The sequence below is a fragment of the Eschrichtius robustus genome, chromosome 13 (genome assembly GCF_028021215.1).
Source record: "Eschrichtius robustus isolate mEscRob2 chromosome 13, mEscRob2.pri, whole genome shotgun sequence".
NCBI lineage: Eukaryota > Metazoa > Chordata > Mammalia > Artiodactyla > Eschrichtiidae > Eschrichtius > Eschrichtius robustus.
Window position 1 is genome coordinate 33,487,043 of NC_090836.1, and position 14,440 is coordinate 33,501,482.

The 14,440-nt window shown below is 36.0% G+C and overlaps 1 protein-coding gene across 1 annotated transcript in view; it reads left to right on the forward strand.

The window, feature by feature from the left end:
- MUC19 (mucin 19, oligomeric) overlaps positions 1-11,471 on the forward strand; it is a 104,138-nt gene extending 92,667 nt beyond the window's left edge. Inside the window, exons 67-78 of the mRNA XM_068561933.1 lie at positions 1,977-2,030; positions 2,156-2,203; positions 2,507-2,563; positions 2,725-2,787; positions 4,594-4,623; positions 6,824-6,855; positions 6,944-7,106; positions 7,450-7,487; positions 8,726-8,840; positions 9,799-9,834; positions 10,471-10,579; positions 11,288-11,471. Coding sequence (XP_068418034.1) covers positions 1,977-2,030; positions 2,156-2,203; positions 2,507-2,563; positions 2,725-2,787; positions 4,594-4,623; positions 6,824-6,855; positions 6,944-7,106; positions 7,450-7,487; positions 8,726-8,840; positions 9,799-9,834; positions 10,471-10,579; positions 11,288-11,471 — 929 coding nt within the window. The remainder of the gene's footprint in view (positions 1-1,976; positions 2,031-2,155; positions 2,204-2,506; positions 2,564-2,724; positions 2,788-4,593; positions 4,624-6,823; positions 6,856-6,943; positions 7,107-7,449; positions 7,488-8,725; positions 8,841-9,798; positions 9,835-10,470; positions 10,580-11,287) is intronic.
- The last annotated feature ends 2,969 nt before the right edge of the window (positions 11,472-14,440 follow it).

Below are 14,440 nucleotides of genomic sequence, written 5' to 3' on the forward strand. Positions count from 1 at the left end.
TAAGAGAACATAGGCAGAACACTCTTTGACATAAATTGTAGCAATATTTTTTTGGATCTGTCTCCTAAAGAAAAAGAAATAAAAACAAAAATAGGCAAATGATTTCCTCCAGAAGCATTCCTGGTTATGAATTACCTCCCTCCTATCCCCTCAGTCTGTCTCCTTGCAGCCAACAGCAGTCCTCCCCCCAGGTTTGCTCTCCAATCCCCACGTTCCAGCTCTCAGCCCCCATGTGCACTGGCAGACACACGTCCCAGATTGGGGCATGCAGGGCTATGGCGCGGACTGTCTGTGTAGGTGTCACTCTGTCCTGTCTGCCACACACCCTCCTTCAACAGCCTCAGATGCTTCCCTTCTGTCTCAACTGATTTCCCTGTCAGTGAGGGGTCTTCCCCAGATGTGGGAGTCTCTCCTGTACTTCAGCTCCCCCCCAGGGGCACAGATCCCGTCCTGTTTCCTCTCCTCTTCTTTTTCCCTTCTTTCTTTCATCCTAACCTGTTATGCAGGATCTTTGCTGTCCTTTCCAGTGTCCAAGGTCTTCTGCTAGTGTCCAGCTGGTGTTCTGTGAGAATTGTTCCATCTGTAGATGTACTATTGATGCATTTGTGGAGAGAGATGAACTCTACATCCTCCTATTCCCCCCACCATCTTGGTCAGAATGGCCATCATCAAAAAATCTACAAACAATAAATGCTGGGGAGGGTGTGGAGAAAAGGGAACCCTCATGCATTGTTGGTGGGAATGTAAATTGATACAGCCACTGTGGAGAACAGTATGGAGGTTGCTTAAAAAGCTAAAAATAGAACTACCATATGACCCAACAATCCCACTACTGAGCATATACCCAGAGAAAACCATAATTCAAAAAGACTCATGCACCCTAATGTTCACTGCAGCACTATTTACAATAGCCAGTACATGGGAACAACCTAAGTGTCCATCAACAGATGAATGGATAAAGATGTGGTACATATATACAATGGAATATTACTCAGCCATAAAAAGGAACAAAATTGGGTCATTTGTAGAGACATGGATGGACCATGAAAGAGTCAGAAAGAGAAAAACATATATCGTATATTAACGTGTATATGTGGAATCTGAAAAAATCGGTATAGACGATCTTATTTACAAAGCAGAAATAGAGACACAGTTGTAGAGAACAAACATATGGATACCCGGGGGGAAAGGGGGGGCGTGATGGGATGAACTGGGAGATTGGGATTGACATATACACTATTGATACTATGTATAAAATAGATAACTAATGAGAACCTACTGTATAGCACAGGGAACTCTACTCAATGCTCTGTGGTGACCTAAATGAGAAGGAAATCCAAAAAAGAGGGGAGATATATATATATATAGATATAGATATAGATATATATATATATATATATATATATATATATACACATATATAGCGGACTCACTTTGCTGTACAGTGTAAACTAACACAATATTGTGAAGCAACTACACGCCAATAAAAAGAAATAAGCAAATGAGACCTAATTAAATTTAAAAGCTTTTGCACAGCAAAGGAAACCATCAACAAAACAAAAGACAACCTCCTGAATAAGAGACAATATTTACAAATGATATGACCGACAGGGGTTAATATCCAAAATATATAAACAACTCATACAACTCTCCCCCAAAAACTAATATGGGAGAACCAGGAAACCAGGATATAGGAAGCAAAGTAGTTAAGTGTGAAAAAAGTTTTTGTCATTAAGAGAAGGGGGCCCTTAAGTGATAAGGCTGCCAGGGTCATAGGAAAATACTCAATTCTTCTTTGAGCAAGGAGTTGCTATGTTAGGGCCTGTTCTGTTTCAATGGCAGGAGCATGAACTAGCATTAGTAGGTGTACTAGTACACTCCAGGTGCTTTGAGACTCTTATTCTTTGTGAAGATATCTTCAGACACACTCTTCTGAGACCAGAAAAAGTTCACTGCTCTTTCCCTATTCATTTTAGGTACCTCCAAGGAAGCATCTGAAACAACCACTGCTCCTGTAATTTCTACCACAGGTAGGTCAAATAATAATAAATGAACCTTGCTTGGTGGCATCTCAGAAGACAGGGCAGCTTACCTAAAGTTAAACTCTAGCTTTTTTTAGTCCCTCTACTCACCACGTTTGTGCCTCTCTTAGCAGTCACTGCTTCCACAGGAGTCAAGGAAACCTCTGGAACTGGAATGCAAACAGATGAATGCTAGCAATACAGACTCTTCAATGATCAGTGTGCCTGTGATTATATATGAGGAGTTGAGTTTGGAGGAGAGGAGTGGTGGGAAAGAAACAGGAAAGAAAGACCAGGAAGATTATCCTACATTTCCTTTTGGAATATGGCTTTGAAGTTCAACTAGAGATTTTTTTTTCCTCCAGGATTTTTTGGGTTAGGCTTTTATCAGAACCCCTCACTGGAAGACTTAGTTATGACCTTGAAATCTCTGAGAATGGGATTATGAAATGTGCTATTCCTGAAATTTTAAATATTTCCTTCTGCAGGCTCCACCTCAGTGTCAAATGGAATCACAACACGCCCCAAAGTGTCCTACCCAGGTAAAATGAAATGACCCAAATGCACTGGATGAATTGTCTCTTCCACAAGAAGCTTTCCTTAATCGTGAATGTGTGTGATCATTTGTGCATGCATACACACAGAAACTTGATATGTGTACATGCTATCTAATAAATAAAATGACAGCATTATCCTTTTACAGAAACCACTGTAGTAGCAACAGGAGATCAAGAAAATGAAAATAAAACAGGCGAGTATGGGAAAAGTACTAATTTCTTTGTTACTTATTCAACTAACACTTCTTTAATACCTTATATGTGCTAGACTCTGTAGCAGCCCTTGCCATTTTAATACTTTGTGTGTGTGGGGGGAGAGAGATTATTTTTTTAATATAAATTTATTTATTTATTTGTTTTTATTTTTGTCTGTCTTGGGTCTTCATTGCTGCGTGCAGGCTTTCTCTAGTTGCGGCGAGCGGGGCCTACTCTGTGTTGCGGTGCGTGGGTGTCTCATTGCGGTGGCTTCTCTTGTTGCAGAGCATGGGCTCTAGGTGCGTGGGCTTCAGTAGTTGCAGCATGCAGGCTCAGTAGTTGTGGCTTGCGGGCTTAGTTGCTCTGCAGCATGTGGGATCTTCCCAGACCAGGGCTCAAACCCCTGTCCCCTTCATTGGCAGGCGGGTTCTTAACCACTGCACCACCAGGGAAGCCTGGAAGAGATTATTATGGGCACAGATACTATCGTTATAGTGTATTTAATGCTACTCAAACACGTGCACAACAATTATGGTCCTGGGAGTGCACTGAGACTGTTAATTTCTGTGTATTAGTTGGTAGGGTTGAGTGAAGGCATTAGGGAAGAGATCATTGATTTCAATATTGGCTAGGCTGAGTAGGGAATTTCTGCCAAATGGCACTTAAAAAGACAGAGACTTGAGATAGCATGAGTGACTTCAGGAATCAACCAGGTATTGGTAATATTTGTATGAGGTTCAGGGAAGAAATGAGATTAGAAAGGTAAGCAAAGGAATGTTTAAGAAGGACCTTATTTCCAAACTTAAATGACTTTATCCTTATAATAAATGGGGTCTCCTTAAAGATTTTGTTAAGAGAATGATATGATCAGATAGGTTTTAGAAAAATTGCTCTGAAAGCAATGTGGAGAGTATGAGATTGTATCTTATTCCTCCCGTTACAAATTTTTTCAATGAACTGGGAATTCTGGGTAGGGAAAATTTTCTGCTATATTTAGGCCTAAACACAATTTCTCTCTGCTGTTGCTGGTTTCTGGTAATCTGTTAAGCAGTTATAATTGGGAATTAGTCTAGTGTCCCTTAGTAAAGAAATATTTTATGCCCCAAACTTGCACATCTTTAATTAATTTATTTTCTGTTTTTCTGTACCTATTAGTTGTTGGGATCCTTTTACTCAAACATAAAGAAACTTCAAGTTCTTCTCAAATATTCTGTTACTCCTAGTTCAGCCTTCTGCTTGGTAGAGAGAATAAAAATATTAATCTGAATTTTAGCAGTTTGGAAATAGAATTTGAAATTTGAGTGGATTGTTAGGTTGACTGAACTTTGTGATAAGTGAAACCTCAATAAAAAAAAAGTAAGCAGTTTAAAGCATTTTGTGGGAGTGGAGACAGAACAAGATTAAAATATTGTAAGACAAAAAGAGGATAAAAATTCTTAAAGGATTAAAACCAGGCAACTAATAATACTTATATCTTTTCTATATCTGAGTTATCCTTTTCCTTGTTTGATTATATATTTTATTGTCCTATTTATCAGAACTGTCTTCCGAGAAATTTTGAAGAGAAGTTTACCTTGATTCTCATTCCTCCTTTTGATTCTCATATTTTCCTCCCATTAAAATTTGAAATCTAAAGGAAACACTTTCTAATGGCGGAATATCAAATGCCATGAGGAGTAGAAAGGGAAGATTGATGGGAATATGTCTGTTTGTAAGACTAGCAATGTGGCCATGTATTTTCAGTGATTAGAAAACTATATTTATTCCAAACTTATTCCAGTAACTTTAGAGATTAATGTGAGGTGTCTGTTTTTACACAGGATGTCCAGTATCACTTCCACTGCCTCCAGGTAAGCTTACCTCCACTTGAAAATCAATCATCCTACATTAATGGTTTTTCTTGTAAATCAAATTTCAGAGGTCATGCCAATGAAACTCACTAGCTATGGAAGTGTGATAGAATAGGAAAACTTGAAGTGTATGAATTTAGTTTTTATTCACCAAATAAATAGTGAATGATTGTTTTGTCACACACAAACTAATAAAGCCAAACCAAACAAATGCATCTTGTCACTTAGTCAAAATAGAGTTTACTAAATAAATTGTTTCATGTAACTATATGATACCGTGATCAAAATATTGCTGCTCGATAGTATTTTTTAAGCTAAATAATTCCAGCTTTTTTTGAGGACTGAATTTTAGCAAGAAAAATTAGGTGTAACCAGAGTTCAATACTTTTAGAGGACTTTGAGTTCCTCTAAAATTATCAAGCCAATGTGATGTGCTTTGAACAAAGTGGCAAAAGTTACCAAAAAAATCATCTCTGATCTTAGGATAGAGTGGGAGTAGGGAGATTTTCAAAGAAACATAGGCAATTTTCATATAAGGCTGAAAATAAATTTCACAGTGAAATATGTGACCTATGTATTATATAACTAGCACATGTTATGTGTCACACATGTTACATATATTGTATACTTTGGAAGGATTCTCGGGTATTTCATTAGAGAATTGGAATTTGAGAACAATAAGTAGTCTAATTCAGGGTATGTAAATGAAAGAAGTGAGACAAGGTCGAGATGGTAGATTGGAGACATGTTATGGCAACCTCAGAAGGCAGAATGCTAAAATAAGGTATTTAGTTTACAAGACTGTAAGGGGTATCAGAAGTTCTTGATCGAAGCAATGATGAAATGAAAAGTAGGCTTTAGGAAAACTTTTCTACCTATGACACAGACAACTGACTGGATTAGAAAGAAGACTGAGTCAGACTTCCCCAAAAAAAACAGATTCTGCTAGGTCAAAGATACTAAGGTCCTGCTTAAGGATACAGGGAGGGGGAAGGGTAAGCTGGGACAAGGTGAGAGAGTGGCATGGACATATATACACTATCAAACATAAAATAGAGAGCTAGTGGGAAGCAGTCTTGTAGCACAGGGAGATCAGCTCGGTGCTTTGTGACCACCTAGAGTGGTGGGATAGAGAGGGTGGGAGGGAGGGAGATGCAAGTGGGAAGAGATATGGGGACATATGTATATGTATAACTGATTCACTTTGTTATAAAGCAGAAACTAACACACCATTGTAAAGCAATTATACTCCAATAAAGATGTTAAAAAAAATAAAAGATACTAAGGTCCTGGAGTAGTATTGTAACAAGTAAAATCAGGAAAGGAAGGGATTCAAGTGAGGATAAGGATACAAGATTTTGCAATTGGTTCAATGCCAAATGATGGAAAGGAAATAATCAAGATGACTTCTAAGTTTTAAGCTTAAGTATTTGAAAGCATAGTTCAGTCCTTAACAGGAGGTGGCCAGCTTAGATGAAAAACTGGTTTTAGGGGAAAAATGATTCAATCTATTTTGTGCACATTTTGTACACGTGTCTGAGGTTCTTTTAAATCCGCCGAGGTGCTGTTTATTAGGCCAAGGGAGATCTGGGTCCGTAGCTCACAAGAGATGTTTATACAGGAACTAGAAGTTTGAGAGTCATCCACTTGATGTTACATTGGATACTGTAAAGATGGAGGAAGGTACCAGTGAGAAGAATAGAGACAAAATGAGAGGGAGGAGGAAGAGCTTCTAACAGGAATTTCAGAGTGTTCAATCTGAAGGAAGAACGTTTTCAAGAAGGTGAGAGGTAAAAAAATGTCAGCTATTGCAGGGAACTTGAAAAGCTGAGAAAGAGCGCTTGGGACTGGTAATTATGAGGTCTTGGTGACTTTTAGGATTGTGGAGACAGAAGTCAGAAAGTGAAACAATAAGTAAAACAGTAGCCATAAGATTTGTTGACCACTGACAGGAGAGGTCAAGAATTATCCTTTCTGAGGATTGTAAAAATAGGAAATATATATATGCTTGCTAAAGACAGTTTGCTCAAAGTAGGGGGAGGTGATTTATCCACCTTAAAGCACCTTACAATCCTTCATAATTCTGTATCTCTGAAATACTAGTGCCAATTCAGTACTGGTCAACCTGGTGGTTATCTACAGATAATTGACTGTTATATTTTGCCGAATTTAATTAGCATTTGTCATTTCATGTTAACAGTTTGTCATGGTCCACTGGGAGAAAAGAAGTCTGTAAGTACACAGTTTGTCTCTACTTTAATCCAAATTTGCTGTCATTCCTGTATTCAAATAGAAGTCTAAACTTGGTTTGTTTTTGTAGCCTGGAGACATATGGACTGCCAATTGCCACAGATGCACCTGTACCAATGCAAAGACCGTAGACTGTAAACCCAAGGAGTGTCCTTCTCCACCCACATGCAAAACTGAAGAGAGGCTTGTAAAGTTCAAAGCTAATGATACCTGCTGTGAAATCGGGTACTGTGGTATGTATTCATAATACGTCATTTGAATTGAATTGAATAGTTGTTTACTTATTCACACATTCAAGAGATATTTATTGAGCTACTAATATGAGTCAAATGCTTGATGGGTGTGATAAATAAAGCAGAATCAATACTTGCCCTCTTAAAACTTACTATCTTTGGAGCAGGGGAAACCCAGTTATGAATGTAATCAGTAGGTTAAAAGGAGATCATGGTGTTATGGGAAGAAACATTATAATGTTTCCTTATTGGTTGGTAAATATGATCTCATATACAATGTCTGTTTTGTAAATAAAAAAATTATAATATTTATCTTAGGGTAAAATATGTACTTATTTTTCAGAACCAAGAACATGTTTATTTAACAATACCGACTATGAGGTAAGGTCATTTCTACTTTAAAATACTTTTATTAATATAATTATGAATAAATGCAGGCTCTTTCAGCTAATATGAAAAACTCATAGATAACGGTGGAGTGGAATTTGTTTATTTTTTTCCCATATTCATTACAAAAGAAAGGTCAAATGCAATATCCACCATAACTTGCTTCCAAGGGGGTAATATACTTGATCATTAACCTAGCAATGGAGCTTCTGAACAAAATTTCCCATGGGTCCCATGAAATGGAGAAGACATACAATGTTCAAATCAATGAACAGAGTGAAACTGTAATTATAATTAGAAAGATCAGATGGCCGAACTGTCAGAGATCAAATAAGAAAACCCCAAAGACTAGAGCTCTACTATAGGGATATAGCAACACAGTATATTCAGGGCTGGATTTGACAACTGATTTGACATATTGGAAAGTAATTTAACTTTCTAGGAAAAGTATCACAAAGCCATAAAAACCAGATGATTCTCAAACTGATATTAATAAATTTGAACTGGTGATACTAAATATTACAACAATCTAAATATAAAATAAAATATGTGGTATGTTAGGAAATACATAAAACAGAGCCTATAATTTAATAATAATTTAATTTGATATAACTCATTTATTACACTCACATTTCTACCTGGGCTTCTTAAATTTTAGTTTCCAAAGGTTATCTGACTTGAGAACCTATGACAGTTTTGAAATGTAAAATGCGACGATGTTTAAAGAACAAAGAAAAGTTTTACCTCTAATAATTTATATGCAAAATAGTTGAAATAATAAAATTTCAGTTTACCAGAAAGTTCAATTGTGGTTTGAGGGCCTGATATAAATGGAATTTCCCAAACTGATGTTTGAATTTTAAACATAAAGTAATTATAAAGCAATCTAGAGAGCTTTAAAAGCACAGGAACACACAGAAAGATAGAAGATATCTTGTGGGACTTTTCTTTAAAATCCTTGAAAAATATAATAGAGCTACTATAGATGAATCTTAATTTGAGGATTGAGACTCTTGACACATTCTGTGCTCTCAGTGAAGACATTTGATTTATTCATGGAAGTAGGAGACTTTAATCCACCTTTTTAAAAATATTCATCTAATAGCTGAAAGTGCCTCTGGAAATTCACTAAACATTATAAATTTGAAAAAAGAATTACAGATTTTATTGTCAACCTGAAAAAGAAATCAAGATGAATACTCATTTGTTCTTTCCCCCTCCCTCCCTCCCAGGTTGGTGCTTCATTTGGTGACCCCAGCAACCCATGTGTCTCCTACTTCTGCCACAGCACAGGTTTCGTTGCGGTGGTACAAGACTGCCCAAAGCAGACTTGGTGTGCAGAAGTAAGTCATCTTCTTAAGCAGTGATCAACAAAGTTCACTTCTCATGTTAAATATAAACGCAACCTGTCTTCTTCCTTATTTGGAAAAGTTTGTGCCTGGACAATAGTTATACATCTCTTGTAGATTCCATTCCAGTTATGTCATACACCTTTTATTGCCAAGTATATTTTTCATATCAAATATATATTTGCGGGTTCTATAAAACTTAATCTCGTGCTAGTCTAGAAGTAAGTTACTGTAGAAAGCATGTTACTGTTTTTTAAACAAACAAAAAACTATTTTTTTCAAGGTTCATGGATTCAGCTTAATCATTCTCTGTAAAAGAACATATTTTTTAATATAATCACATAAATGTGTACTGTTCAGAGCTCTCTTTGTGCCACAATTTTTATCCCCCGAAAATATGGTGAGGGTTTTGTATTAATGAATGCTTAAGTTTAAATTACTAAGGAAGGTTTAAATTTAACTATTTTTTCTTTCTGAAGCTATAATTGATAATATAGTTTAAAGTTTTATTTTAGAACTCCAGTGTTGGCTTTCAACATTTACTGAGTTTTTACTTTGAGACATTGATAAGTTTGAGAGTATGATAATTTATAAGGCGAAAATCCTGCCCGTGAGAAACTTAGTGTCAAGTAGTAATGTTATTATTAAAGTATTTTTTTTTCAATTCAAATAGGGAGGAGTAATTTTTCATTTTTTGGTATTTTATTTTAAAGAAGAATTTAATTTAAACATTGTTTTTCCCTTTCTAACTACTATTGAAAAAATTTGGTGTCAATAGTCTCATTTTTATTGCTATACTCTCCCGTCTGTGCTGACTGGATCTGAGATCAGCGTGTCTATCTTTTCCATTTCCCGCTTTGTGATGCTATTTCAATAAGTTAACAAATGTTATATTATTTATAGAAAAATACAGAGGTTTTTCAGTCTATTTCTTTTTCTCTTACCCCTATAGGAAGGCAGAGTCTATGATTCAAATAACTGTTGCTATACATGTAAGTAAAATCAAGTTCCACATACGGAGGAAATGTAAACTGTTGACAAAAATTTAGTGTTTCTTTAAAACAAAATGGCAGATCATTAATAGAAAGTCTCCTGTGTTTTTAACACAATAGGTAATCTAACCCATATGCATAAACTAACAATTAATACAAAGTATTATATTTTCTCACGCATGTTGGTTGCAGCATTCTTCCCAGTAAAAACCAGTGATGTTTACAAGGGAGAACATTTAATTTTCATGGAAAAAAATTAGTTTGTTCTCCTAACATCAGTAGGTTATGTTGTAACTTGTTGTATTAGAACATAAGGATGATCAGCAATGAGAAAATGGATATCAGAAACAACCATCTCTCTGCCTTTTCTTCCTTCCCTCCTCTTTCTTCCTTCCTCCTTCTACCTGCTTCCCTTCCTCCTTCTTTTATTTCTTCTTCTCCTATGATAGTAATAATAGAATAATAATAACATTTATTGAGTATTAACCAGGTACCTTGTTCTGGGTGTTGAGACAGTTAATCCCTTTCAATAACATTGTGAAGTATTTGTTGTTATTATTCTCTACTTCATGGTTAAGAAAACTGAGACTTAGCAATTGTTAATGTTGAACCTCATTTTTGACTCTGTTATCCTAGGTAAAACTAATTGCAGATCTTCACCCGTGAATGTGACTGTTAACTACAATGGCTGCAAGAAAAAATTTGAGATGGCAAGATGCATAGGGGAATGCAGAAAGACTCTCAGGTAAGTTTTTCCTTGAATGTATACTGTGCATTAATTTTGCAACACTGTGGAGAAAATTAAGCGTTTAAAACATTACATGGACAAATGTTTACATGAGAGCTAATGATCAGGACCTGGTTAAAATGAAAATATTAATACCCGCAAATCAAAATAAACATTTTAAATAGTAATTAATTATTTTGAAGTAGTTTTCTAAATAAGTCAAACATAATACATTTATGACAAATGTATTTATTTTCATATAGTGATTACAGAGATTACTTAAGCAAATACTCTTGCTTAAAAGTGATTTTTTTAAAAGTTGCTTACATTTTAGACATAACATATATTACATATTTTTCCTTTTGTACACTTTTACATGTAGATTAATATATGGAGAATAATAATTTGGTATTAAGTTGTATATTTAAAAAATGTTTTGTTTATATTTTTTGCACCATAATGCTCTAATTATGAAATGGTAAATCTCTCCATTTTGGACTTTTTTCATTTTCTTTTCTTTTCTTTTTTTTTTTTGGTCTTACATACCAATTATAATGAATCCACACCAGAAGTTTACAGTAAAGGGGGAAATGCAAGGTGTAGGGAAAGAATAAACTTTTTGGAAGACTTGCTAAATCACTTAGACAATTAGAATTTGAACATTGATGTCAATTTATTTCAGAAGACATTCTGAAAATATTTATTACCTAGTTTTCTTTTTTTAAGGTATGATTATGATAACTTTCAGTTGAAAAATTCATGCCTTTGCTGCCAAGAAGAAAACTATGAGTTCAGAAAAATTGTTCTTGACTGTCCTGATGGCGGTACAATACCTTACAGATACAGGCATATCACGACGTGTTCCTGCTTAGACATGTGCCAACAATCTACGACCTCAACAGTCAGTTAATAGTAAATAGCATTACCTTTCCAGTTGTAACAGACCAGGTATTTATTTTGTAAGTGAACAAAAATAATGACTTAAATAATGAGAATAACTAAACATTTGTATGTCACTCAAAATGTGAGTTGCCATTATGAGTCTTTTTGTTCTTTTATTGACTGAATCTGAAAAATAAATACAACTTTGCAAGCAATTAGTGAACATATGTATTTATTTAGTAGCAATGAGAATTCTAGAAGTCAAGGAGAAACTGAGTCATATCATGGCTCTCCAGTGTACTCGCTTTCTATTCTTCATCTGGATGAGGCCATTTTCCTGTTTTGTTCCTTCCCTTCACAGCCAAACTTATGAAAATGTAAATTTTGTTCATCACCCCTTTCATTCTATGGTAACTCCCTCTGCTGAGGACACCCATGGCCTTCTTATGACTTTTTTCTGTAGGGTCTGATATCATTTTCACTCTTCCTTTCTTGAAACATTTTTCTTGCTGTTTCTGTGACATCATTTTAAATTAGTACTCCTACATTCTGTGGACACCTTCACTTTTGCCAGTCTTTTAAATCTCAGTTCTCCAAAGTTGTATCCTGTTCCTCTTCTCATTTTACTGAGGCTCCTTGGACAATTTCACTAACATAGGCAGATGTGTTTATACATGGAGGATCTCCAATCTATATCTCCAGCCCCAAACTCTTCTTGAATTACATTGATAGAATTACATTGATAGAACTCTGAATTTACATCTCTAACTGGACATTCTGTAGGTACAACAAATTAAGCAAGACCAAAACTAAATTAATGTCACTCCCCCAACCCACTCCTCTACTTGTATTTTGCATATCATTGAGGTAGTTAGCTAGAAAAAGTTGAGGTTCAATAATAGCATGACTGTCATCTTCAGTACATTCTACACTTTGCTACCTCACACTCATACCCTTCTTCCTATAGGTATATTTCCGAATGTGTCTTGCACAACATTGTTTACATATGCAAAACATGCACAGTTACTAGCACTCTTGTTCCCTTCCCAAACCCAATTTATCATAATCCACTTCTGTACTACTCACCTTTTTATATGACTTGGACTATTGGTACATTTAACTATCATCAAACACTGTATGTCCAGTGGTGGGTGAAGAAACTTGGTTTCTTGGTAACTAGGATCTTGGTAACTGCCAACAAAAGGTGAATAATAACTAAATACAGGTGGATATTACAAGTACTTTTAAATTTGGTCCCAAGGCCTTTGGCTTTCCTCCATGTCTTATCACTGGTTACAGGTTTTTCTTCCTCTCAGTCTATATCTGAGTTGGTCAGTTGGCAAAATATTGCAAATTTGAGCCTTTAAAAATCCAAATGGATGAATTTGTAAGAGTTTTTCAATACCTTTTACCTCAGGGAATGATAAACACCGAATCAACTATACACCTACATCTCAGCCTTTACTGCATGACAGTAACTCTATTCTCCTTTGGTAGTCAGAATTGATCATCCCAGACAATATAATGACAGAGACAGATTATCTGCTTAGAAAGGCTGTTCTAGAGTCACAAAAGACCCAAAATGGCTAGCAGGGACTTTGAACAAATGGGAGAGAATGTAAATCTTGATTTCTGGTTCATCTAATATGTCACATGGTGCAATCAGCATATCAACCTCACAAGTTAGTATCCCTCAGCTGGTGTTAGGAGTTCTCAATAGGCCAGTCTTTAAGGTTTACCATCTATGAATAATAGGCAAATTTCATTGATGTTGTATGCACCTATTGCCTTTCCTTTTTTCATTTTGAAACAAATTTTTTTCAGTTGAAAGGAGTGCTGTGCATCATTTCATGGTAGTGAATAAAATATTCAATAAGCTATGGATAACAGTACTTCCCGAGGCATATTAAACACAAAAAGAAAATTCAAATCAACAACTGGTTATATCAAAGAAAAGGAGTACTGATCTCTTCCCAACCGAAAAGGATCAAAGTTGTCAACTGTTACCAGGTGGCTGACTGGCACTCCATGATGAGGCCAAAAAGGAAGATCACTTTATTGTTGACATTGTGGTATTCATACTGCCTTTAGTGGCAGAAACTTAGGTTCTTGAGCCCATATATCACCTCTTCCCTGCCACAATTGCTACTTTATTCATGAACATCATTGTTGAAGGAGGTCATCAAGAGTACATGATGGCCAGTTGATTTGTGTATGTGCTGAGGCAGTTGGAGGCTCCTTACCCCCTTCCCTGTCCTTTGAATGTGTGTTCTACTTACCTTCCCCTCACTAACAGCTACCCCAAGGACATAGCCTTGAGGTAGTGTAGTGTTATTGAGACCATCCGAATGGTATATGTGACTGAATTCAATTAAGGCCTCTATATAATCTTTTAAGATTCTGGCAGGTGGATGCAGAGATCCACTTGTCTTGTGGTGCCCAAGACAAGCCTTGTAAGTAAGTTCCTTTGATAATTAAAACCTGCCACCTACCAATCTGCAGTGGTCTGCCTCTTCAGTCTTTCCTTGCCCTCTGTGTACAGGGGCCAATTTACAAACCAACACTCATTTAGCAACTACTGGCCAAGATGAGAAAGAAGACTTACTGACAACCATAAACTGTGATAACCATAGTTAACACATACTGTTTGTTATCTGATTCTTGCATGAAAATCCTGGTAAGGAATCTCTGGTAAATATATGCTTACTTATGTTCAGACTTGGATCTATTCTGGTGACCCAAATGATTTTTCTTAATCTTCTTTGTGTCATCCTCCAATTTTGCTTCTTTTAAGTCCTTGGTTATTTCTATCAATTATCTGCTACTTCCATGAAATCAGTGTAAAACCTGACTTTGAGCCAACCTTCTTCTAAGCACAATAGCCAATGAGAAATATCCTTTCCAGTTGTCATCCATGGCGTTGCTTGAGATAGACTATAATACCACACAGAGCTTACTTTTCACCGATACTGGGGTCATTTGGTAATCCAGCCTTGA